We start from the raw sequence: 27,665 nt of genomic DNA on the forward strand, positions 1-27,665 counted from the left end.
TTTCAAGCGAGATGTCTTCATCCGTGATGCCGAGAAGGAAATATTCTGGTTTTAATTGTATTGTTGTTTGAAATATCTTCTGAGAGGCTTCCTGTATTGTTTTCCAATATTTTCTCGCTTTGGGGCATGACCACCACATGTGGTAAAATTCGTTTCGTAAATGCTTCGTATTTCGTTATGTATTCGTTTCGTTATTGGTTTGAGGTCATTTCGTTATTATTTCCGCATGTCTGGGGCAAGTTTTATAGATGTTTTTTGTTTAATTAGTGAAAAAAAATTATAATATCACACCAACAGTCAACAACAGAGGGAGAGGGAAGCTTCAGAAGTTTTTTTAGCGTATTGCGCAATCGCAGCCGCCATTAACGAATCGATTCGTTATTGTTTCGTTATTGTTTCGTTATTGTTTTGTAATTTTTTTACCATTTACGAAATTTCGTAAATATCGAACTTTTTTAAAGGAAAATTTCAGAATTCTTTTAAATATCGAAACGCAAAAAACCCCAAAAAACGAATCGATGTTACCCAGGCCTAGTATATACCCTTGTCAACATAGTGGTCTTGGACACACCTTTCTAGATTTTCATCATTGTTTTGTTTGTTTTTGTTCTCCTCAGCCTGTGATCTGATGACCCTGGGGATATTAGCCTTAGTGACCTCCACTGGTTGTGCCTCTGCAAACGCCCTGCAATCCTTGACGGATGCCATGCACATCCCCCACCTCTTTGTACAGCGCAACACGGGCGGTTCCCCACGGACAGCTTGCCACCTAAACCCTAGCCTGGAAGAGGAGGAATACACGTTAGCAGCCAGACCGCCTGTTCGCCTCAATGATGTGATGCTGAAGCTAGTAACTGAACTGCGCTGGCAAAAATTTATAGTATTCTATGACAGCGATTACGGTAAGTGGCATGAATCATTTCAGAAATGTCTCCTGAGTCTTCATTTCTTTGAACGTTCTGTATTCATTGTTTTCTGCAGAGGAAGGTAGATCAAAGACATGTTTTGGTATAGTACTTTGGGGTTTTTGTTTAACCGACAGGGAAAACATTTGGAATGGACACACTTTTTTTGTTTCTCGATTGAGTGAGAGGTTGCTGTGAAAACTAATTTTCAGCCAGACTGCAAGTTGCTTAGCAACACCTTATCAAGACAGCTAAAGTTTGATTCATCTCGCAATCTTACAGTCAAATATTAATAAACTGTTGACACTGATTGGCAGGGTTCATATACTATATGCAAGGCAGTACACAACAAGAGCGCCAAGCTGATCCTCTGTGATGTGCATCTTTTCAAATCTCTGCTTTTCTCACTTAAAAATTAATTTGACATATTACTCCACTTTATATCTTTTCACCCTGCTTTCCCCTTTCCAATGAGAAACACCGCAACAACATATATCTGATATGTATTGAATAGATTTCTTCTGTGTCATGATTTCAGTCCACATGAAGAATATTGTTTTTGGCATGAAAGTTAAATATTTTTGTTCAGTAATATGTTAAATAATTCAAATGGGAAAAACCACAGACCTTGATGGCCAAACTGGACAGAACACTATTCATGGAATTGTTTTGACTATATCTAAAAGTGAATAAATAGAAAGATCTAATTAAGCTTCTGGGTGAGATAGGGTGTTGCTACATTGCTTCCCTCCCATTTTGACCCCTGATGTGGTTCGAGTCTGAACTTGAGGTTTTGTTCTTACTGTTTTAGTATGTTGGACTTTCTTTTGATCAACAAGTAGTTATTTGAATAGTTGGCTGACACATGCTCTGTACAGTTGTACCTGGGTGCAGATATTTGGCTGTAGTTTGATGTTGCTGTTGCCTTCAAATTGTTCCTGACTAATGGAGACATTAACACAAACTTGTCAGAGGATTTTCTTAGCAAGATTTGTTGGGAAGGGTTGCCCATGCCTTCTTCTGAGACTGAGAGAACATGACTTACCCAAGATTACCCAGTGGGTTTAAATGGTTAAGTGGGGATTTGGACCCTGGTCTCCGAGATGCTTAATCCAACACTCAAACCACTATACCACAAACTACTAGTGATCCTATTATTATCCCAAAGATTATGTTTGAGAGCCTCTATTAATTGTAATGACTTTTGGTTGTGAAAACAAGACTTTCAGTAAGACTTCAGAAACTACATTAAATCAGTGTAGATGGGGTCTTAGAAAACCTTTGAGAGGTATCCTCTCTAAGAATTTGCTTGATCCTCCAAGGCAATTTTGTGATAACTTCTGGAAACAGTAAATTCCTCCCTGTTCCAGGTTCAGGTGAATGAAATGGTGGGTATGGGTTCCACAGTTACAGGACTATTACTGTAACTGGTCTGAAACTTTTCTGTGTACGCTGTGTGTAATATGGTGTCCTTGGATGACAATACGAGAAACACCCCTGTTCAGTTTTTAAATGTGTACAAGTGCACTTTGGAGTTTTAAATGACTTCATGTTTGATATATTTTTTGTTTCACTATAAAAAGAGACTATTGAACAAGCAGATGAAGGAAGAATTTGGAGTGGGGAGAAATATGTTTTATGGGTAGTAAACACAGATTACGAAGTGTTTAATTTTGCCAGCATTACTCCTTTGTTATATAGAAAAAACCCACTTGCATATAATTATGTGTGTAGAGGAGCCTTTTAATCTGAAAGGGAACTATTGTTAGTAAATGTAAATACAGGTTTAAATTAAATGTTTGTGAATACAGGTTCGTTTTGCAAATACTATGTACCTGTGCCAATTTAAAATAAAGGGAAATTGGAAGGTCAGTGTTTCAAATTAAGAACAGGCGTGATTGCACAATATACAAGCTTGGCACTACTAAGCTTTGCAGAAATAATGAAATATTGTTTTGCTTTTGGTTCATCCAGAAGCACAGTCCACTGTGTGTTTACTTAAAAATAAATCAGCCTGGATCCACCAAACATTTGTAAGCCAGTAGTGGAGTCCATCATAGCCTGATTCTACAATGGAATTACTGAGAGAAAAGGAGCCTAGCAATATTTCTGGTCTCTATAGTACCCACGCTGCATGCCATTTATGAACAATTGCTTAATAATGGGATAGTGCCACTGATCCCACTGACCAAGGGAAAATAATTTTAAAAACCACGAGTCAGACATTACCAAGAGAAAGCACTGTCAAAGGAGAAAGGACAGTTTTGTAAACCAATGTTTTCTGACATTGGTATGGCTGTCCTCTTAAAGGCTCAAAAAGGTGTGGTTTTCTTCTATCTGCAACTTTGGTCAAACAGGCAGTCTGAGAAAATGGATGTGACCCAGAAAAATCTTTTCCTAAGATACAGTGAAGCTGAAAAGTGACTGGCAAAAAAACAGAAAGGGATTCAGGGATACTAGGGCAGTGATGTTCCCCATAGTCAAATATGGATCCTGCTGCAAAAGCTGAAAGAAGATTACAAGGTTGTGAGATCCCATATTTAAGCTTATCTCCTCAGATATGTGCTAAAAAGTAAAGTTCTGAGGGGAAAAGGTTAAGGATGGGATCTCAAATTTAAGTATGTGAGATCCCATACTTAACCTTCTTCCCTTCAATCTTTGCTATTCAGCAAAGTAATTCCTAGATTTTCATAATCCAGAGGAAATGGCCGAATGCACTGGCTGCCTGGATGGGAGAATTTTATCCTACATTTACCAGAATCATGGTCTGGTCCTAAGGACTTCATCACATGGGCCTTTTTACCCATCCTATGACACTGTCATAGACCTTGGACTGTGAGAAGATCCAACCAGTCCATCCTCCAGGAAATAAAGCCCAACTGCTCACTGGAGGGAAGGATACTAGAGACAAAGTTGAAGTACTTTGGCCACATCATGAGGAGACAGCAAAGCCTAGAGAAGAAAATTATGCTGGGGAAAGTGGAAGGTAAAAGGAAGAGGGGCTGACCAAGGGCAAGATGGATGGATGGCATCCTTGAAGTGACTGGACTGACCTTAAAGGAGCTGGGAGTGGTGACGGCCGACAGGGAGCTCTGGCATGGGCTGGTCCATGAGGTCACGAAGAGCCGGAGACGACTAAACGAATGAACAACAACAATAATGACACTGTCAAGATGTAGCCAGGAAGGAGCCCACAGGAGCCCATCACATGTTGCAGGGCTACCAGTGGGGTTCTGTCAAAAAACCAAAAAAAAAAAAACAAATAAAAAAGGAAAAAAGAAAGAGATACATGTGATGTGCACATCAGAAGGATATTGCTGCATTTTGCATGTGTCTGTTTCACCTAGGCAAAGGAAGAGAGTAACCAGACACACCCTTTTTTCTCCTCCTACCTGAATTGATCACTGCTTTTCTCACTGCCTTTTGAGGAGGAGGGAAATCAAGCTGGCAGAGAATTGAGTGGGCATCTAGTTCCTCCGTTCCTTTGCACAGTAAAACTGACACACAAAACAGATAAAAACATCTACAATTTAAGGTTCCATTCTATGTTTTCTCTCCTAGTTTTCCTTTCAATATTTTTTTTTCAAATTGATGTGTATGGTAAGTTTTGTCAAGAGCAGTTAATGTGATATATATATATATATATATATATATATATATATATATCTTAAATATGAAACAGGCAATTATAATGTTGTACTTGCTTCAGTCTATCTTTGATCTGCATCTAAGACCGTACTGTCCAGGTTTGCGTTGTTAGCATGTGTAAAGGAGGGTAAAATTACTGCCCCCTAATCTGTGAGGAAAGCCGGACAATGATCAATATCAGCTTATGAGCTGGTTTATAAAGGGACTATTATTTACAGAAGTATTGATAGCGTAGCATTTATTGTCCCTGGCTTGACTTTACTTCTTATGCAGGCTCTTTGACTAAAGAGAAACTGTATCAGGCAAGGCTTGAGGAAAACAGTAACAAGTTTATTTTAACAGGAGTATAACATGTTCAATTGTTCACAAGAGGCACGAATCTTGATTGGTTACATCAGTAAGGTTTCATGAGTAACCTCAGGCACAGACTTCCAAGAGGTTTCTATAAGCAGATGTATCTCTTCTGGACAACTGTCCCAACAAAACAAATAAGCCAAAAGGCCTATTCAACAGAATTGGCTCCCAGCCAAACCTTGATTGTTAACCCAGAATCAATAACCCCCTGTAGTTTTATCCCTACCGGGTCCTTTCCTGTAACCCCTTTGGTCACAAATAAACTCCCTGTTTCTCCCACTAGAGAAACCAGTCCTTCCCTGTAGCTCACCGGCTTACAGACTGCCACTTTCCAACAGCTGCCCCGTGAAGAGGCAGTTGGCTCCGCCCCGTTGCTATGGCAACTCAGCTCAAGCCACCAGCCACCATCTCTAACAAAATATAATCCTTCATACTTACCGCTTATTAACTACTGTTTAAACAACACATAACAATAGAAATAAAAGTTATACATCGTCACAGCATGAAATCGGGATTGCTCACAAATGCACAGTCATGATGTTTGCTCTTTGCAGATTCAATTACGATCACATTTTCCAAAACTGAAAAATTGTTGTTCAATTGTTCAGTCATTTCCGACTCTTCGTGACCTCATGGACCAGCCCACGCCAGAGCTCCCTGTCAGCTGTCACCTCCCCCAGCTCCTTCAAGGTCAATCAAGTCACTTCAAGGATGCCATTCATCCATCTTGCCCTTGGTCAGCCTCTCTTTCTTCTTTCACTTTGATTAGAAGGCTCCTCAGCTCCTCCTTGCTTTCGGCCATCAAACTGAAAAATATAGACTTTCGAATAATGTGGAAATATGAGTTCTTTGGTAAATTAAGGGAAGTTTAGGTACATACATAATGACAACAGGAAAGCTATTGTTTCTTTACCTAAGGAGAACATTATTTTTCAAAACATTTGGTAACTTGATCACTGGTGGCTTTTAAAGATTCATACATTAACCATGTAAAGCATAATTTGAGAATACATGGAGGAGGAGAAACATTCCCACCTATATTCTCTTCCAATGCTATTTTATTTTTTATTTTTGTCGTGTCAGGAGTGACTTGAGAAACTGCAAGTCGCTTCTGGTGTGAGAGAATTGGCTGTCTGCAAGGACGTTGCCCAGGGGACGCCCGAATGATTTGATGTTTTTATCATCCTTGTGGGAGGCTTCTCTCATGTCCCCGCATGAGGTGCTGGAGCTGATAGAGGGAGCTCATCCTTCTCTCCCCGGATTCGAACCTGCGACCTGTTTCCAATGCTATGACTTTATAATACTATAATTCCCTCAGATGGAGTGGTCCCTCTCTCCTTGGTGAGGAGAAATAAACCAGAATTAAATTTCATTACCGCAGATTTCTGGTTTCTTGTTATATATAAGGCACAACAAGTTGTTTAACACAAGCAAAAGAGGATTACTAGATATACCAACTACAACGCTGAATAGTTTTTTGTGTTTTGTTTTTTGGAGTATATTTTACACCTCAGATCTTTGTTCACATATAATAATACACTAGAAATCTGATAAAGTGAAAATGGAAAGTGGAGAAGAGTGCCAAAATCATTGCCGCTTCTTTTCATAACTCTAAATTATCCTATTATTAAATGAGAGTATATGTCTTGTTTGCATAGATTGCATGTGAAATATTTTAAGTAGTGCTGAATGAATACAGAGATTTATCAGAATAGCAATGCAAAAATGAGGAGCTACTGCTCTCTTCATTGCAGACAGAGAATCTTATATATTACATCTTTGAATATAATCAGATTAAGAAGCTCTTCTGATTTTATGCCTTAGCTCAGGAAAGGTTTGAAGGAGTCTGTGATAAACAAAAAAGGGCAAGTGTGCTAAAAAAATTATATACCCAAGACACAATTCTGTCCCTCATGTTTACAATATCACTTTACAGTTTTTTTCATCTTGTATTTGAATAGGCAGGAGAATTGGGTTGTTGTAGGTTTTTTCGGGCTATATGGCCATGGTCTAGAGGCATTTTCTCCTGACGTTTCACCTGCATCTATGGCAAGCATCCTCAGAGGTAGTGAGGTCTGTTGGAAGTAGGAAAATGGGTTTATATATCTGTGGAATGACCAGGGTGGGACAAAGGACTTTTGTCTGCTGGAGCTAGGTGTGAATGTTTCAACTGACCAACTTGATTAGTATTTAATGGCTTGGAAGTGCCTGGGGGGAAACTTTTGTTGAGAGGTGATTCGATGTGCCTGATTGTTTACTCTCTGTTGTTTTGCTGTTGTAATTTTTGAGTTTTATTAATACTGGTAGCCAGATTTTGTTCATTTTCATGGTTTCTTCCTTTCTGTTGAAATTGTCCACATGCTTGTGGATTTCAATGGCTTCTCTGTGTAGTCTGACATGGTGGTTGTGAGAGTGGTCCAGCATTTCTGGGCAGGAGAATTGTCAGAATTTCTGGTACTATTGAATAGTTTTCCGTGAGTTGGTATACTTATTATCAGGATGTCTCGTATATTCTTTTCTTTTTATAACTCACTTGTATATATATTTTTGGAAGTTCAAAATGGATCCATTGCATGGGATTGTCAGTTGTCTTCTTGTTTGACAATGAATCGACTTCAGACCTGATTAGCTTCAGTAATTGCGTTGCTGCCGTTGTGCCAGGATCATTTAGAAGTACACTTCTTTCATTTCCTTGCCATATTTACATTCAGATTTTTGATGGAATGATAATCAGGGTAAAAACATAATTTGTATTCAAGTTTACTGACATATTCTGAAAGCTTTACAGTAAATTGCTGAATTAATTGGAAAAAAAGATTTGTAACTACTGCAATGGAGAGGGATTACCATAGATGGATTTTTCTCTTCTTACCCCTAGTTTTGCATTCAGTTTGTTGTGCTCTCAGTAAAAAAACAACAACAAACAAATACCCTTTTACTTTTTATTTACAGATTTTGGTCTGAAAGCTATTGTGCAAATCCTATTATAAATTTCATTGCCAATCCCAAAGTTACTTTCATAAATGCAGCAGCCCTTTGCATGTATGAGTTACCTGATTCAAGAATAAATTTTGCCATTCCAGTTAGCCTTTTTATTTATATTTAGTAATAAATGTAAGATGTAAAATGCAATTAAATGATGTACAAACTCACAGAAATTGTTACATCTAAAAAAATTTCAATACTTACATATATTTCAGATTGTCTGGAATCTTACAATGAAAATCAGCTAATGTTTATTTATTTTTTTAAAAAAACTGCCAAAATGTGTTAATTTTTTTCCATTTACTCAAAATCCCAATACAAGGTCCAAATTTCACTTGCAAAATGAATTTTAACCAGCTTTTGCCTATCCATCTAAACCAGGGATCCTCAAACTAAGGCCCAAGGGCCAGTTACGGCCCTCCGAGGTCATTTACCCGGCCCTCGCTCAGGGTCAACCTAAGTCTGAAATGACTTAAAAGCACACAGCAATTGACGGTCTTGGTCAGAAACCTTACTGAAATCAAGATACCCTACATCTTCAGCATTCCCTTAATCTATGAAGCTTGTAATTCTATCATTCATAGCATTTTATCTTTCTATTTCATGGTGAAATCACCACATGTATGTTTTCTGAAATTTACCGTAAGTTGTATATTATTGTCTTACTAAGGGACTTTTGACATTTGTTTGTGCACATTTGTGAAAATAATATAAACATTGATAAACTTGTTTGATTTGGGATTGGGTGGGCTTCTTAAACTTAATACTCTGTTCAGTCTGTTGGTCTTTCTTCCTACATTCAAGCCACATAGGCAGATTCATCCTGTATGTTCTCAGAGTCACACTCAATGTTTTCAGGGATATTTCTCCAAATAGCTTTATTTATGTACTAGCTGTCCCCTGCCACGCTTTGCTGTGGCCCAGTCTGTTGATCTGGAAAATAAAGTAATGAGAAAATGTTGGTTTCTAATATATGTAATTCCTTTATGCTTGTAAGTAAACAGTATTTCTTGTTGTTTCTTTGTCAGTGTTGATGTGGAGAGTGTCTGGTTTGCCCACTCTGGAATATGCAACATATCATAGTCGTTCTTTAAGGGTCTCTTTCAAATCTGTGATACTATATCTGTGTGTGTGAGAGAGAATCATATCTATCTATCTATCTATCTATCTAATTTATGACTGGATGGCTCTTTGTCAGGAGGACTCTGATGACATTTTCTTGCCCTGGTGAAGAGAGTTGGACTGGATGGCCTTAAGTATTTTCTGTTGGTCATGGGGGTTCTGTGTGGGAAGTTTGCCCCATTTCTGTTGTTTGTGGGTTTCAAAATGTTCTTTAATTGTAGTGAACTATAAATCCCAGTAACTACAAATCCCAAATGTCAAGGTCTATTTCCTCCAAACTCCATCTGTGTTCATATTTAGGCATATGGAATTTTTGTGTCAAGTTTGGTCCAGATCCATCATTGTTTGAGTCCACAGTGCTCTCTGGATGTAGGTGAACTACAACTCCCAAACTCAAGGTCAATGCCCACCAAACCCTTCCAGTGTGTTCCGTTGGTCATGGAAGTCCTGTATGCCATGTTTGGCCCAATTCCATCATTGGTGGAGTTCAGAATGCTCTTTGATTGTAGGTAAACATCCCAGCAACGACAATTCCCAAATGACAAAATCAATTTTTTTGAGTGGAGGGCATACATTGGGTTGTTAGGTGTCTTGTGTCCAAATTTGGTGTCAATTCCCCCAGTGGTTTTTGAGTTCTGATGGTATCACAAATGAACATTACATTACAGCCGGAGCTCACATCGCCCAGTAGATTCGAACCTGCAACCTTTCGGTCAGCAAGTTCTGCAGCTCAGCACATTAACCCACTGCACCACTGCATCACCAGGAGCTATACCAATCACTTATTATGCACGTGTGGACCATAATGACAGATCTGTACCAATCACTTTGTCACTCCATGTTCTTATATCCCTAACATATTGTACAAGCAAAGCATCCACAGCACAGCAAATAAGTTATAAAGCCACAAACACAGCATAGTACTTCAGCCAGCTTGCCAAGGCAGTACATATCTTCACTTTTCCTACTGACACTAAAGAGAATTGGGATGCAATTGTTTCTCAGTGTTGTCAGCACAGAAACACATTTTAAGTGGCTATTCCATTGTGAAGACACTTTGAGACACTCCATTAAATCAAAAGTCAACTACTGCAAGAGTGCTTGCTCCTGCATTGGTGGATAAAGACCAAAACTTTACCTCATCAACAGCAATAGAAACAACTCTCTATTTTGCACAGATTTGTGTCCTTGTATATGCATACAAAAATTATTCTGTGCAAGACATGAAGGCCATAATTTAACTTGGTACCAATACAGACAAATAATAGACTCATATAAAGAAGACAGGAAGGACGATTTCAACTTATAAATTCTATATGGGATATAATCATGAAGAAAGAAAGAAAAATAAGGATAATATATCAAAAAATCCTAGAATGGAATACGGAAACCGAATTGATAAAAGAGAACATGATTAAATGGGCTAAGGATGTGGGCTACCACATACTCATAGAAGATTGGGAGAGCGTAGAAAATCAAAACGAAATTCTCCAAGTCTCTAAAAGTAATTGAAAACTGGTATAAAATGTTTTTTCGGTGGCACTTAACTCCAGAGAAACTGGCAAGATTTTAGAAAAACCAAAATAACAAATGTTGGAAATGTGGAGAGGAGATAGAGTCATTCTTCCATTCGTGGTGGTCCTGCAAAGAAGTAAAAAAAAATGGAAAAAAATACACAGTTACACTAAAAAAATATATTAAAATTAAAGTTCAATATGAAACCAGAATCCTATCTGCTAAACTTGACTGATATGGAACTTGACAGAAACAGAGATAAAATCTTCCTCTACTTAACGACGGCAGCGAGAACTCTACTAGCACAGAAATGGCGTTCAAAAGAAATTCCTACAATAGAGAATTGGATCGCCAAAATGAGAGATTATATGGACATGGACTCACTAACATTCCTGCTCAAAGATCAACCAGAGGGGCACAAGATGGATTGGTCCCTGTTAAAAGAATTTCTGAAGGAGCTGTAGCTAAACTGCTCTGAATAAAGGGCATAATTAAACATACCAACAAACACAAAAATGAAGTCGGATATATATACTCTGCGCTTGCTGAACTGGTAGACAACTTTTTTTCTCTTCTTCTATTCCCACCCCTACCCCAACCTTCCCTTCTCTTTCCCTGCCTTACCTTCATCCCTTCACCACTCCCTTCACCCCCTCAATCCTTCCCTATCCCCATCACCCATTACTTCATATATATATATATATATATATATATATATATATATATATATATATTAGCTGTCCCCTGCCATGCGTTGCTGTGGCCCAGTCTTGTGATCTGGAAAATAAAGTAACGAGAAAGTGTTGCTTTCTAATATATGTAATTCCTTTATGCTTGTTAGTAAACAGCATTTCTTGTTGTTTCTTTGTCAGTGTTGATGTGGAGAGTGTCTGGTTTGCCTACTCTGGAATATGCAACATATCATACTCCTTCCTTAAGGGTCTCTTTCAAATCTAAGATACTATATTTGTGTGTGTGAGAGAGAGAATCATATCTATCTATCTATATTTATGACTGGATGGCTCTTTGTCAGGAGGGCTCTGATTACATTTTCTTGCCCTGGTGAAGAGAGTTGGACTGAATGGTCTTAAGTATTTTCTGTTGATCCTGGGGGTTCTGTGTAGGAAGTTTGCCCTGATTCTGTTATTCGTGGGTTCAGAATGCTCTTTGATTGTAGGTGAATTATGAATCCCAGTGACTACAACTCCCAAATGTCAAGGTCTATTTCCCCCAAACTCAATCTGTGTTCATATTTGGGCGTATTGAGTCCTTGTGCTAAGTTTGGTCCAGCTCCATCATTGTTTGAGTCCACAGTGCTCTCTGGATGTAGGTGAACTACAACTCCCAAACTCAAGGTCAATGCCCACCAAACCCTTCCAGTATTTTCTGTTGGTCATGGGAGAACTGTGTGCCAAGTTTGGTTCAATTCCATCGTTGATGGAGTTCAGAAAGCTCTTTGATTGTAGGTGAACTATATATCCCAGCAACTACAACTCCCAAATTAAAAAATCATAATTTTTTGAGTGATGGTCACTCCTTGTGTTGTGAGATGTTTTGTTGTCAAGTTTGGTGTGATTTCGTTCATTGTTTCTTTTGTTTTTATGGAACTCATTATGCACAGAGCATTTTTATATATATAGAATCATAGAATCAAAGAGTTGGAAGAGACCTCATGGACCATCCAGTGCAACCCCCTGCCAAGAAGCAGGAATATTGCATTCAAATCACCCCTGACAGATGGCCATCCAGCCTCTGGTTAAAAGCCTCCAAAGAAGGAGCCTCCACCACACTCCGGGGCAGAGAGTTCCACTGCTGAACGGCTCTCACAGTCAGGAAGTTCTTCCTCATGTTCAGATGGAATCTCTTCTCTTGTAGTTTGAAGCCATTGTTCCGCGTCCTAGTCTCCAGGGAAGCAGAAAACAAGCTTGCTCCCTCCTCCCTGTGGCTTCCTCTCATATATTTATACATGGCTATCATATCCCCTCTCAGCATTCTCTTCTTCAGGCTAAACATGCCCAGCTCCTTAAGCTGCTCCTCATAGGGCTTGTTCTCCAGACCTTTTATCATTTTAGTCGCTCTCCTCTGGACACATTCCAGCTTGTCAATATCTCTCTTGAATTGTGGTGCCCAGAATTGGACACAATATTCCAGGTGTGGTCTAACCAAAGCAGAATAGAGGGCTAGCATTACTTCCCTAGATCTAGACACTATGCTCCTATTGATGCAGGCCAAAATCCCATTGGCCTTTTTTGCCGCCACATCACATTGTTGGCTCATGTTTAACTTGTTGTCCACGAGGACTCCAAGATCTTTTTCACACGTACTGCTCTCGAGCCAGGCATCCCCCATTCTGTATCTTTGCATTTCATTTTTCCTGCCAAAATGGAGTATCTTGCATTTGTCACTGTTGAACTTCATATAGATGTGTGTGTGTGTGTGTGTGTGTGTAAAAAACTACGTTACCTTTTTAATAAAAAATCATTAATAAAAATTATTTTGTGCAACTCTTCATATTTTTTGAAAAGATCTTTATATACAATAAATAATAAATCTTTATTTATATCCCGCATTTTCCTATGAAAGGAGAAATTTCCAAATAAAAGTACCAAAATAAAAATTTCAAAGATCTTAACAAATGTGCACAAATTCTGATAATCTTACCTTGTGAGCAGGGATATATATATATATTTGTTCTCCCTTGCAAGCATGAAATAAGTGAAGATTTCTATCCCTATTCTTTGATAAATCGCTTACTGTAATGAACACTTTTCTCCAAGGAGGAGGCTTATTTATCTTGCTAAGCAGAAAGAAATAGCTGGAGACTCTTTCTCTCTCTCTTTCACTCTCCCTCTCTCTCTCTCAATCTCTTCTTTTTTGTTACGTGCTGCATAGTACCAAGTTTCATCCCTAATCAAGTGGAAAGCCACTTGCAGGATATAACTATGATGAGACTGGAACTATAACTTGAGCTTCTCATTCTTCTACGAGACCATCCCTCTGAAGCCTTTGTACTTCTGAACAATACACTTCTGTTCCCAAGCTCATTGCCTAGGATCTGTCTGAAAAGTCAATGAAGAACAACTGAAAATGCTTAATGATATACAGTGACGAAGGACTGTGGCGTACTTTCCCTAATGGTGCTGACGGGATGGCTTCTGAAAAATCTCTGGCTCACCTCTTTTGAACTGGCATAAGGGCTTTTAAAAAAAAGGAAAAGTCTAGCCAAGGGCAGATGAAACTGTTTAACGATACACAATTAAGAGTTTGAAACTAATAGTGTGCATCCTCATGTGTTTATGTGCACGCATATGGGATTATTGACGCAAGTTCATAATAAATTCTGGAGAGCTGATGCCAAACAGTAATTGGCAATAAATTCTGGATAATATCTAAGAAAGAAGATTTAGATTTTGATCATTGTTAACATCCTTCTCTTTTTTAAAAAAAAATCACCATTCAAGGTTTAGCTGGAGAATAAAGTGAAAAAATAACATTTGATGTTAAAGGTTATAGAAAGAATATGCATTTAGAAAATGTTCTGTATCTTTTCAGGCAAAAATGGTCAGAATTTAATTTTGATGAATAAACATGTGTGTTGGAGGATGTGGGTTGGGGGCTGAAGGGTTTGGTGGGGGATTTCAAAGCCACAAAAGTAGGTCCTTATTCTGCCCACTGCTGCTTTTATATAAGTAGATAAAGATAAATTAGTTCTCCTTGACAACACTAGTTGGGTATATCCTACTAGCCAAGTCACTTCTTTCTGCTTATGTAAGTTTAGAGATAAGATCTTACAGATCATGAACATCTGCCTTTTGAAGATCAAGGAAAGTAATGATGTTTAGTTAAATTTTCATTCTATATACGGGGGTATTTTTTAAGTAAGGTCCGTTTTGTTGTAGACACTAGTAGTTCGCGCGCATACCACAATGAGCACTTGCGTCATGTACCGGCATGCCTCGGGAACAACTGTGCTCAGTTTCTTCTCTGTAGCTAACTTGTATGGTTCTGTTCTGTGCTTTAAAAATGTTTAAGACTATCAACTCACCCGCCTCATGTGAGATTCGCTCAGTGATACGGTTTTTGTCAGCAAGGAACCTGCCGGCTGCAGAAATTCATCGGCGGGTGAGTTGATAGTCTTAAACATTTTTAAAGCACAGAACAGAACCATACAGGTTAGCTACAGAGCGGAAACTGAGCACAGTTGTTCCCGAGGCATGCCGGTACACGACGGATGCGCTCGTTGCGGTATGCGCGCGAACTACTAGTGTCTACAACAAAACGGACCTTACTTTAAAAATACCCCTCGTATTTGTGTACCTTGAAATCACGTGGGAGATAGCTCAAGCCCCTTCAACTGCCATATAATCCAGATTATCAAAGCAGATAATTCACAATATCTACTTGGAACTGGATTATCTGAGTCTACACTGCCATACAATTCAGATCAAAGCAGATAATTTGGATTTTGTATGATAGTGTAGAAGGGTCCTCAGTATCATTCTCTCATGCCACTTCATCACATGCAGGGAAAGAAGTGTCTTCTTCTCCCCTTCTCTCTGCTGCCAGCATGGGCTACTTCCAGTGGCACTCTGTGGAGCTCAGCACCACCAGCATGCCAGCAGCATTGTGACATAGAAACAAGCAGGAGTGAAAGAGAAAGCAGGGGGCAGAGGGGAAATGTCATGGAAAGGGATGCCATGGACCTCAAAGGTAAGAAGCACAGGCAGATGGTTCCTTAGGTTACCCTACTATTTCCTCCGCTGTCCCTCAGTTTACAATTGATGAGGTCCATAATCATATATTTACATGTTTTCATTCACATATTATAGCATAGCAACTTGTATGTCTGTGCCTTCAAGTCATCTATATGACCGCATGAATTTCATAGAGTTTTTTTTAAGACAACGGACAGAGTTAACTTTGTAAGTTTCTTCCTCTGATACATAACCTATGGTATCTAATATTCATTGATACTTTCCTATTCCAAGTATTAAGAGGACTGACCTTAGTTAGTTTCCAAGATTATATGGGATCTGGTGCTTTTAAGTATTCAGGCATTTTTATTCTATATGCTAACAGCAGATTCAGCCTTTCTTATGTAGCCACTCACTAAGAAGAAGCATGTTCAGGGAGACCCCAAGACTTTGACAAAATAGGAGATCTTTAGAAGAAAGGAGGCAGTGGAATATACAACTGAGAGAGAGAGAGAGAGACAACTCAGAGAAGACTGAATGTGTATCTCTACCTGTTATAAGGGAGTGACCCGCCCCTCTGGCCACCAAAAAAAGATTAGGTTTTCATGATACAAATGGAGTATTCTGGAGAATGGCATGGCAGGAATACTAAAGAGGAAGATTGTCGTCTACAGCATTTTGTTGCAGATCTCATTACTATGCGGCTAATTGACAATTGTATGCAGAGCTGTGCAGTTTGTGCTTATGTACTCCATTTAGGATCATTTTGAAGTTTCTGCTTGAGGAGACCTTCTCCCATTAATGCAAATTCTGACTCAGCTTCTCGGCAAAACATTTCAGGTATTCCCTTTTTTCCAGAGGTTTTGCTTCTCTGTAACTAAGAGCCCTTCCACACAGCCCTATATCCCAGAATAGCAAAGCAGAAAATCTGACATTATCTGAGTGTGGACTCAGATAACCCAGTTCAAAGCAGATATTGTGGGATTTTCTGACTTGATATTCTTGGATATAGGATTGTGTGGAAGGGCCCTTAATGAAATCCTGACCATTAAGGTTATTTAAAGTAGTTACATAATTTAGAAACCACAAAGAAAAAAGCATTTTGAAACACATGGAATCTATTTTTAAAAATTCTAAAAGCAGTCTAATCCTAGAATCCAGTACCAGTGGCCCTAAAGTGGACTGAATTTATTAATGAAGGTGTGCTGTCACGTGCTGGGCCTATAGCATTTGGCTTTTGAACAGGACGTGCTCTTTGTGCCCAGCGGGAAGTCAGGGTGCCTCGAGTGAGAGGCCCTAAGGATTTTCCTATACAGAGTCTTTAGAAGCTTGAAAGGTTTAACAAAGTCCTTTATTATTGCTTAAGTCTTCAACAAACAATCAAATACTTCTTAGATCTTCAGCAAATTAAACAAATGCTTCAAAGCTTTGAATCAACTGGTTGCTTTCTTAATCTTGTCCACAAGGGACAGGCAACTGGCTTAGTGAACTGTTTCTTTTCTTTAAGAGGAAAACCCCTTTTAACCCCTCTTTGGGCAATCTACCTTCTAAATTTTGCTGGTGTGGGCTTTACTCCCGGCTCCAAACTGCTTCTTGGGTCCCGAGTAGACCTACCAGTCAAGGCTTTGTAGATTCTCCAGCTGGAGTCCTTTGGAACTGTTTTCCCCCGGAATTTCCCCCGGATGCTGTGAGAAATGAAGCTTCTCTACAGGTGGAGCTAATCCACGTCCTGTAGCTAAGCTTTCCAATGCAAGACTGACCTAAAATGGCTCCCTCTCCCAGAGTCCTGGGGAAAGGGGCGGAACCAAAAGATTGATGGGTCATTGGCCCTATAATTGCAAACCAAGGGAAGCCACCTTATTGCAAAATGCATGGAACTTTGGAATACATGCAAACACTCAAAGAAAGTAAAGGAAGTTGGAGCTTTTGGTACAGCCGTACCAGCGCAGAAGGTTAGGTCCATCAATGGCTGCTAGAGGTACCTTGAGTCCTTTTTTAAAAATCGTGCCAGGAGTGACTCCTGGTGTGAGAGAATTGGCCGTCTGCAAGGACGTTTCCCAGGGGATGCCTGGATGATTTGATGTTTTTATCATCCTTGTGGGAGGCTTCTCTCATGTCCCCACATGAGGAGCTGGAGCTGATAGAGGGAGCTCATCCGCCTCTCCCTGGATTCGAACCTGGGAACTGTCGGTCTTCAGTCCTGCCCGCACAGGGGTTTAACCCACTGCGCCACCGGGGGCTCCTCCTTGAGTCCTTATAACAGTTACTGTGAAATGGTGCCTGGTTGTCTAGTGCATGAATAGTGTTGGTCCAGGCAGGTCTTTCATCTGATCCAGCATGACTCTTCTTATGACTTGGATCCACAGCAGGTCATGAACAGGCAGTCAGGTCCCTTCCACACAGCTGTATAAAATCCACATTGAAGTGGATTATATGGCAGTGTGGACTCAGATAATCCAGTTCAAAGCAGATATTGTACATCATCTTCCTAGATATCCTGGGTTATATGGTTGTGTGGAAGGGCACTCAGATGCATTTCAGAGGATTCTGGAGAGTGCAGCCATATTGACAAGAAAGCCTGTTTCTTGTATCAGTAGAAAGTCTATAAATATTCAAAGCTAGGAAATGTAAAGGATAATTTTTCACTGTGTCTTCTTGGTCACCAGCTGGTCAAAGACCTGCCACTTTTTTCTGGGGAAAGATGATTTTATCCCAGTTTAATCAATTATAGAATCATATTTATTTATTTATGACATTTGACAAAATAGGAGATCTTTAGAAGAAAGGAGGCAGTGGAATATACAACTGAGAGAGAGAGAGAGACAACTCAGAGAAGACACCCTTCTCACCCCGAAGGGGACTCAGAGCGGCTTACAAGTCATATGTACATAAAACATACTACATCATTAGCAAAGTTCTAATACATTATTCATAATATTAGTATTGTATAATATTATATTGTTGCTGGGGGAGGGGTTCTGATGTCACAGGAGACAAGATGGAACTGTCTTCCCAGCTCTCCTTCTCCACTCTGGCCCCAGAGTGTCCGTTGGTGCTGGAGGAGGGACTCTGATGTCATAGGAGACAAGAATCATAGAGTTGGAAGAGACTGTATTGACCATCTAGTGCATCCTCTGCCATGCAGAAATACATAACCAAATCACTCCCAAAACATGGCTTCTTTATAATAAAAAAAAACCCCAAAGGAGAAGACTCCACACATAATATTCTTCAATCAATTATATTAGTTCTTTCAAAAGTATTTTGCATATTTGCATAGAATATCCCAGAGGTGTCTCCATCACTGTCTGATGCAATCTATTCTACTGCTGAATAGCTCAAACCATAAGGAAGTATTAATGTTTAAGTGGAATTTTCTTTCTTATAATTTGAATTCATTGTTAGAGAGCTATCTCTAGCCTAGTCTCTGAGGCAGCAGAAAATATCAAATTTCCCTGATATTCCTCAGGTGATCCCTTCAGAGAAGTCTTTTCTTCTCGGAGTTGAACTTAAGTCATTTCTTATAGTTCCTGGTTTCATAATCTTTTATGATATCTATTGCCCTCCACTGAACATGTTACTTACTTATGAAAGTAAGAGCCATGTAGTATCATTGTAGCAGACAACCTGGGGATCACAACCAGATACAGTGAAGACATCTGCGCTTGCACTGTGCTACTCTGCTGCTGAGTATGCATGCCCAGTGTGGAACACATCTCACCACACTAAAACAGTGGATGTGGCTCTTAATGAGACATGCCACATTATCACGAGGTGTCTGCACCCTACACCACTGGAGAAATTACACTGCTTAGCCGGTATTGCACCACCTGACATCCGCCAGGAAGTAGCAGCCAATAGTGAAAGGACCAAGGCAGAGACATCTCCAGCTCATCCCCTGTTTGGGTATCAGCCAGCACGTCAACGACTTAAATCTAGACATAGTTTTCTAAGATCTACAGAGACACTTGCTGGAACACCTCAGCAAGCGAGAGTCCAAAAGTGGCAGGCTCAAACCCAGAACCTCAACCAATGGCTGATACCAAATGAGAGACTCCCCCCTGGGCACACAGAGGACTGGGCAACTTGGAAGGTGCTGAACAGACTGCGCTCTGGCACCACAAGATGCAGAGCCAACATTCAGAAATGGGGCTACAAAGTGGAATCCACGACATGCGAGTGTGGAGAGGAGCAAGCCACTGACCACCTGCTGCAATGCACCCTGAGCCCTGCCACATGCACAATGGAGGACCTTCTTGAGGCAACACCAGAAGCACTCCAAGTGGCCAGCTACTGGTCAAAGGACATTTAATCAACTACCAGACTCACAAATTTTGTATTATGTCTGTTTGTTTGCTTTGTTCTGTTAGAAATGTAATATAATTGACTGGCTGCCCAGACACGAAATAAAATATAAAAATTGTAGCAGAGTCTTGGTTCAGTTATAACACTAATGCCAGTGTTACCCTCTCATGACTCTGCTCCAATGTTGCAAGGGTAAGAGAAGTCATATAGAAGGAGATTTTTTTTGTTGTGTCAGCAGCGACCTGAAAAACTGCAAGTCGCTTCTGGTGTGAGAGAATTGGCTGTCTGCAAGGATGTTGCCCACGGGACGCCCGGATAATTTGATGTTTTATCATCCTTGTGGGAGGCTTCTCTCATGTCCCCGCATGAGGAGCTGGAGCTGATAGAGGGAGCTCATCCGCCTCTCCCCGGATTCGAACCTGTGACCTGTCGGTCTTCAGTCCTGCCAGCACAGGGGTTTAACCCACTGTGCCACTGAATGAGATGATAGCATGGTTACTTTCCATACAATTGTCATTCTTGGGAAATTCAGCTCCTTTCATTTCTTCCCACATTAACTTCCTTATTTTAACATGACAGTCTGGAATGGTGGACAGCAAAAGGAAGTAGCAACAGCATTTCTCAGATAACTTTACAATTTTCCTCCAAAAAGGATTTACATTTCAGATAAGAGACCCATTGCTGAAAAGAAAAGCTGTAGGTAGTACTTTGTATTAGTATCATTTAAATATTCTGATGCAGTGGGACACATCTCAAAGGCAGCACAATCTGTATTAGCATGCACTATAAATACATGAGCAGGGAAGAGGGATATTATCTTGGTTAGTTTAAATTCAGAACCACAGTGTTATTAGACAGAACAATTTACTTAACACTCAGGAACCAGGAAATGACAATGTTAATTGCCTTCAAATGTAAGATCATAATTCAGTTTATTCTGAAAATACACATTGATCTTTTAAAGAGCATACTTTGTAATGAACTCTGTGGAGATTAATATCTAGGGCATCTATTTTGAATATGTGAGAGCTGAAAACATAACAACAATAACTCAGTGTATAAAGGTGAAATAATGTCTTCTTTCTGTGTGTATATGTGTGTGTGTGTGTGTGTGTGTGTGTGTGTGTGTGTGTGTGTGTGTGGAGAGGGGTTGATTGATTGCAAAATATCATTTTAAAATAACAAAAAATTCAAATAGCTGTCATATGAAGAATCAAACTACAATCATTTTAATAAAGTCAAAAGCAAACTGCATCCTCTCCCTGGGCTATGTTGATTGGTTATTGGCAAGGGCGGCTCAACCCATTACGCAAAGTAAGCATTTGCAGTATAGTTGATTTTGCCCAGGGGCGCTCTTGAGGCACTTTTGGGGAAAAATAGACCTTGACATATGTGAGTTGTAGTTACTGGGATGTATAGTTCACCTACAATCAAAGAGCATTCTGAACTCCACCAGTGATGGAATTGAACCAAATATGGCACACAGAACTCCCACGACGAACAGAAAATATATATCAGTGATTGGTTGGGGGAGGGGTGTGCCAAAATATTGTTTGCTTACCGTTGAAAATTACCTAGGGCCGCCTCTGGTTACTGGAAAGCAGAACAAATTTTTTTCAAAGTCAGTTAGAATTCAAAGTCAGTTAGAATTGGTGATCCAAATAAGGAATTAATTCTAAGAATGGAAAAAGTGACTGATGCTAGTAGGTGCCAGTTATGGTGAAAATGATGTGAATGAATGCTTTGCGTGCATATGAGTGATACACCTCCTGCTGGCAAACCCGAGTAAACACACAAGTTGATTGGAATGAAAAATGGCCACAACTTGTTTATTGATTACAGGAACAAGGATTGGCAGCCAAGCATGGGTCCTGGATCATGCATTGGGCAACCCTCTGTTGTCCGATGCTGATAACACACCTGGGTGCTGCCGGCACAATACAGGTCAATGTTAACTTGGCACCCCGGGGACCACCAAATGATATACCGGATTACTTTCAAGGTGCTGGTATTAACCCTTAAGGCCGTATATGGTCTGGGGCCAGCGTACCTGAGGGCCCGCTTATCCCCCTACCAAACCCCAGAGATTACTTCGGTCTGAAGACCAAAATTTGCTTGAAGTCCCCAACATCCAGACTTATCATCTGTCCTCTACTAGGCAGGGGGCCTTCTCGATTGTAGCCCCTTATTTATGGAATGCCTTGCCAGTTGAAACCCAATCTATCCGAGATCTACTTGCTTTTTGGAAAGCCTGTAAAACCTTTTTCTTCCGACAAGCTTTTGATGGGTAAATAACTCGGGACTATGTCTGTTCTTGTTTTTATTGTATTTTAAAGTTAATTGTATTGTTTTTAATCTGCTGTAAACCGCTCCGAGCCAAATTGGGAGTGGCGGTATACAAGTCAAATAAATAAATAAATAAATATCCCCCTTACCGCTAAGAGGGGATAAACCAGCCAGATCCAGGGCCCATGCCACACGCAAAACAAGAAATTATGACAAGTTAACAAAACAAGCTAACAAGAGCGCAATAACAGAACAGGCTGACAAGAATCCCCGAAACAAACCAGCATGTGGGGTGGGTGGGATGGAAAAGTTGGAAGCAGGCCCAGTGACTGCTGAGAGAACTCGGGCAGCCTTAGGTAGGCTGCCCAGGCAGAGGGCGAGGCTGGCTCCAGCCACGCAAATGACTGGGAGGGGCCAGCTCTGCATTGGTCAACAGGCCAAATGGCGGGTAAGTTTCCTTAGTTTGAGGACCCCTGCTCTAGACCATGGTCATATAGCCTGAAAAAACCTACAACAACCCAGTTCTGATGAGCCTTTGAATTTCGTACCATGCTTCACTGTGGAAAGTGATATTATACTACCTTTAGGACTGAGAGAAAGAAATCAGAAGCACACTTTTTGTATATTTAAGTCTGTTTCATCAAATGCCTGGAGCTAATTTCATTATTTTGCATTCACACTATCCACCAATGTGATGACTCCTGGTATTCTTCATTTGGCACAATATGGGAAAGTATCTACACATTTCTAAAGAAACTGTGTATTTGTTTATGATATCATAAATAACATATAAATTCCATTTTTCTAAAATCAATCTATTCTTCTTGGGATCAGTTCACAACTAAACATTTTAGAGACTTTATATCAGCATCCTATATATGACTTACACCTTATTCGGCTACCTAAAAAATAACTAGAGTGGCTAAGATGTATTAGCATCCTGAAAGCTTCTGGGTGGATAGCTGGTCTCAGCCAAATGTAAAAATATATCAGAACTCATAATGTGTAGCATTAGGCTAACTTTGCAGGGACTCTGAAATAACTCGCAGTGTTAATTCCTAAAGATTTGTAATAACCTTTATTGTATTTCACAATTGCTTCTTTTAATCCCTTCCAGATGCATTTTTGCTTATACTCAGCTAGTGGTTGTATTAATATAAAAATAATATTTATCAGTAAGCTCCTTATCTTAAGTACTGCATTAAGTATGATACCATTATTATATTGTTAAATTACACACACACACCCTGCGGTATTGGTGTAATTTCCTTCCATTCACTTTAATTGAGGATTAACTGACACAATGTCATTTTAGTGGAGACCTCACATTAAAATAGATTTTAATGGAATTGTACAGATAGATAATGGGGAGGGTCTTCAAATGCCCCAAAAACAACCAAACCCTTCTTGTAGAAGGTACAACGTATAGGATACAAGATATAGGGTATGATAATGCATAGATAGGAAAGAACGTGTTGAAAGTTTAAAAAATTCATTTGAAGAAGCAAAACTCCTAATGCCTAAGAAGGTCACTAAACAATATAAGACATGACTATTGTGGAGAAAGTAGATATGTAAAGGATATTCACATTATTTCTTGTGCTCATTAAAAATGCATATTGCATAATACCTGAGCATATTGCAGGATATTTTCTTTTTTGCCTTCTAAAAAATTCCCCCAATGAATAAAATCAAGTCAGGAAAGTGGGATGCAACTCATGTATTATTTTAGTGCCTCAAACATGACTGCTGCAAATAGAATAATAATAATAATAATAATAATAATAATAATAATAATCTTTATTTATACCCCTATCACCATCTCACCAAAGGAGACTCGGGGTGGCTAACATGACGACAAGCCCAAAGATACAATACAGCAAAATAAAGTGCAAAATACAACAACAAAAATTACATCACAATAAAATACATACAGTGGCAAAATAAAATAAACAAAGCAAAATAGCATAATAGAAAATCGAACACGATGGCAGGCCAAATGGACAAGATAAAATGATAAAACCCTGGATGAGGTTTTGTTGTTCATTCATTCAGTTGTTTCCAACTCTTCGGGCCTCTCCTGGAAGTCACACAGCTTTCTGTGTTGGAAAGTGTGGGGCTCCATCCCCAAAACAGGCTTGAAGCATCCTAGTATGCTGAATTTGGTGAGTGTGATGAGGTTGTGAGTTAATCTGTGTTTGCTGCAAGGGAAGTGAAACAATAGGAGAGAAATGTATTGTTGAAGGCTTTCATGGCTGGAATCATTGGGTTGTTGTAGGTTTTTTGGGCTGTATGGCCATGTTCTAGAAGCATTCTTCTAGAACATGGCTGTACAGCCTGGAAAACCTACAGCAACCCAATGGGAGTGAAAGTTTGGCATTGCAGTGAGAGATATGTGGAAGGCCATAATCCCTAGTGGTCATGCATGTAGCCGGGGTGGGGGGCTTGGAGGGCTTCAGCCCCCCCCCCCCCCGAAATTCTCATGGTGGTCCATGAGAAGGCCTTACTGGTACATTATTTAAACTGTTATGTTCATTCATATCATGATCTGATCACCATGCTCAATATATCCCATATGCATGGGGGTATTGGGGTAACGATACAAAGGTTTGCTAGAGTAGACTCTTTCACTTGGACTCAGCCCCCCCCCCCCCCGAACCAAACTCAGCCCGCCCCCCAAAACAAAATCCTGGCTACGGGCCTGCTAGTGGTGTGTATTTGCAATGTTGGATCATAGATTGTGCAATTCTGATCTAAGGCTATTTAAAACTGTGATGGCATGATGAACTTCTTTCTGTAGATGTCAGGATTTACAATTTAAAACATGCTGTGCTTTACTTGTATACAGTCAAAATAAAATCCTAGCTTCTATGCCCTGTCTATGCAGATTAAACTCCTATAAAACTAACACATTTGCTTGTCTTTCAAACATTTGCTTTACCTATGCAGTTGTAATAAAAATGTAATATGTAAAACACAATGAGTCATAGTTTTATGTCTTTACTTCTGCTGAGCAGCACTTTATACTTTATAGGTTGTCCCACAGAAGTCAACCACCCATATCTTCTAAATCAGTAACACTCCATTGGTTTCACACTGAACTCAGTGAACATGTTGATTTACACTTGCTGAGTATCTGGCTCAGCAACATCTTGGTCCAAGTAAACCAAGTAAGCAGTCTGTTTCACTTATGCAGCATGGAATATAATCTACATGATTAAATAGCTGAGACTTTTTAGAAGGGGCAGTGCCATTGGAGAAGGCAGATAACAAGATGATTTGGATATTTTATGCCAAATGTGGAAATAAAAATCTTTATTGACATACTTCTTTTCTGGTCTAAGTAGAGCAGAAATGCATTGTACTCTCAATTATTTCTTATGCAGTTCTCCAACTTGGCAGATCCCTAACCAAGTTTTCCATTGGAGGGAAGGAACACAGTTTCCTGTCTTCCTGTATTTGTCAGAAGAGCAACCATCTCATTGATAATTGCTAAAGATCTGATGCCTCTCCTGAAATGGTTCTTCTTCAGATGCTAGCAGTGTAAGAGAAATTATTTTGGCAATAATCCCACACTTCCCAGCAGTCCTTAGATATCAGCCGGCACGAGTAATTCCCATACTTGCATGTAGAGATGTGTATATGTGACAATGATAATGATCACCATGACTTACCCACTAAAAACAGTAACAGCAGTGAATACAGACAGCACAACACTTTAGTAAAAGGCATTTTAATTTGCTTGACAAATGAACAATATAGGATACTGTCTTACATCATATTTCTAAAAAAAATATGTTACTTTTGTAGTGGCGGTCTTTTGCACAGCTGTTTGCTTTCCCAAACTGCTTCATAATTTGAACATTACCACATTCAAGCCCAGTAGAAATGCAATCTGCATGATTCAATTTCAGTGGGAAGTGTTCTAATACGAAATACATTATTACATCATTATTTTCAAATGCAAGTGCTACATTATATCTTGATCCAAACTAAGCAAATGCATTACATCTAAATGCCAGGAAAGTATACTAAAACGAGTAGTTGCCTGCATTCAGGATATATTTTTTATGTTTGTGTCTCTCCATTTTACACTAAAACAGAATTTAAGACCTCTCCTATGCAGAAAAAGTGTGAAGCTTTTTTCTGTTCCCAAGGATTTTCACTGATATCTAGGAGGCACATTAAATTGACTGTGGGCCCTTCTACACTGCCATGTAAAATACAGATTATCTTCTTTGAACAGGATTATATGGCGGTGTAGACTCAGATAATCCAGTTCAAAACAAATAATATGGATTATCTACTTTGATAATCTGGATTATATGGCAGTGTAGAAGGGGCCTGAATCTTAGGATATTTTGGGGAAGAAATGAAACTTACTTCTTCATGTCAGAGCAATATACATATGGACCATGATCTGGACTGCAAAACCAGAATTCCCATATGTCTGATCTGCAGCAGACATTTAAAAAATCCCTCATTTTTGTATGTCAGAATGAATAATTTTAGAGGTTTTCTCCACATGGTGAAGATTATTGCCTCATCTACTCTGATTATGTAAGTCAGTGTAGAGGCAGATCAGTCTCATGGTGGCCAAAGGTCATATGGGGCTGATCTAGGATAACGTGGGGGCAAGTCCATCTTACCCTTCAATCCCCAAAGTCAAAGGAAGTCTGAATTCTGCCATAAAATGGAACCAGATGCAACTCTTCCCACTGCAATCTCATGTTTCCTACGAAATTTCCTATCTGCCTTACCCTCCGTGTCACACCAGTCTTTGGCCACTACACAGGTCCTACTTTTCTGTTGTCACATGCCCTGATGTTGGCCAGGGTGACAAATTGCTCTGGGGAGGGAAAAAACAGAGGAGGCAGCTTTCTCCATTCCCCTTCTTTTAGCTCCCTGTTTCCCCATCTGGCATCACATAATGCAACGGTGTGCAGCCAGGACCCGTATTACAACCACAAACTGGAGTGACACCTATGGTAGGGGGTGATGTTAGGGTGACTACATAGTGGAAACTAAATTGTTTTCAACACCACTTTTGCCTCCACAGAAGGTGGAGGAGTCCCTGGGTAGACCATACCAGGGCATTTGTCATGCTGCATTGTCCCCAGGTTATGGGGAAGTGTCAATCTGCCAAATAAGGATTCTTGCTCATTGCCAACAGTTCTTCACACATTTGTAAAAAAAGCAAATCTTATGGTAACCCTAAGGTCGCCCCATGATAGGGTCATTTTGAGGTTGCCGTATATCAGAAATGACTTGCAGGTTCACCACCACACCAAAGAAGTTCTCTGTTAGATTTTGCTGTGTGATCAGATTATCTTTTTCTTTGGCTGATGGATAGGACTGTATATTAAGCTTGGGTAACCACAGAAAAAATTGGTTCTAAACTCGTTTTGTTTTTAGGGGGGCCCTTGCGTTTTGTTTTTTTAAAGAATTCCAAAATTTTCCTTTAAAAAAGTTCAAAATATACGAAATTTCATAAAATTACGAATCGATTTGTTAATGGCAGACGCGATTGTGCAATATGCTAAAAAACCCTCCAAATGGGACAGGGGGAACTTCTGAAGCTTCCCTCTCTCTCTGTTGTTGACTGTTGGTGTGATATATTTTTTTTATCACTGATAAAACAAACAACAACTATAAAACTTGCACCAGACAATAATTACGAAACAATTACGAAACAATTTCGAAACAATTTCGAACCAATTACGAAACAATTATGAAACAATACGAAATAAATTGGAAAAATTGTTTCGATTTTTAATTACTCGTCACAGTAGTCCTGCATGGCTCGATATTGGATCGTAAGCTAATTGAAATACGAATTAATAACGAATTA

At 39.6% G+C, this 27,665-nt stretch overlaps 1 protein-coding gene across 4 annotated transcripts in view; it reads left to right on the top strand.

The window, feature by feature from the left end:
* GRID1 (glutamate ionotropic receptor delta type subunit 1) overlaps positions 1-27,665 on the top strand; it is a 1,182,427-nt gene that overhangs the window by 523,639 nt on the left and 631,123 nt on the right. For all 4 annotated transcript variants that reach the window (XM_060768968.2, XM_060768967.2, XM_060768969.2 and 1 more), the window contains exon 3: positions 618-902. In XM_060768968.2, coding sequence (XP_060624951.1) covers positions 618-902 — 285 coding nt within the window. The remainder of the gene's footprint in view (positions 1-617; positions 903-27,665) is intronic.

The sequence above is a fragment of the Anolis sagrei genome, chromosome 3 (assembly GCF_037176765.1).
Source record: "Anolis sagrei isolate rAnoSag1 chromosome 3, rAnoSag1.mat, whole genome shotgun sequence".
Classification (NCBI taxonomy): Eukaryota; Metazoa; Chordata; class Lepidosauria; order Squamata; family Dactyloidae; genus Anolis; species Anolis sagrei.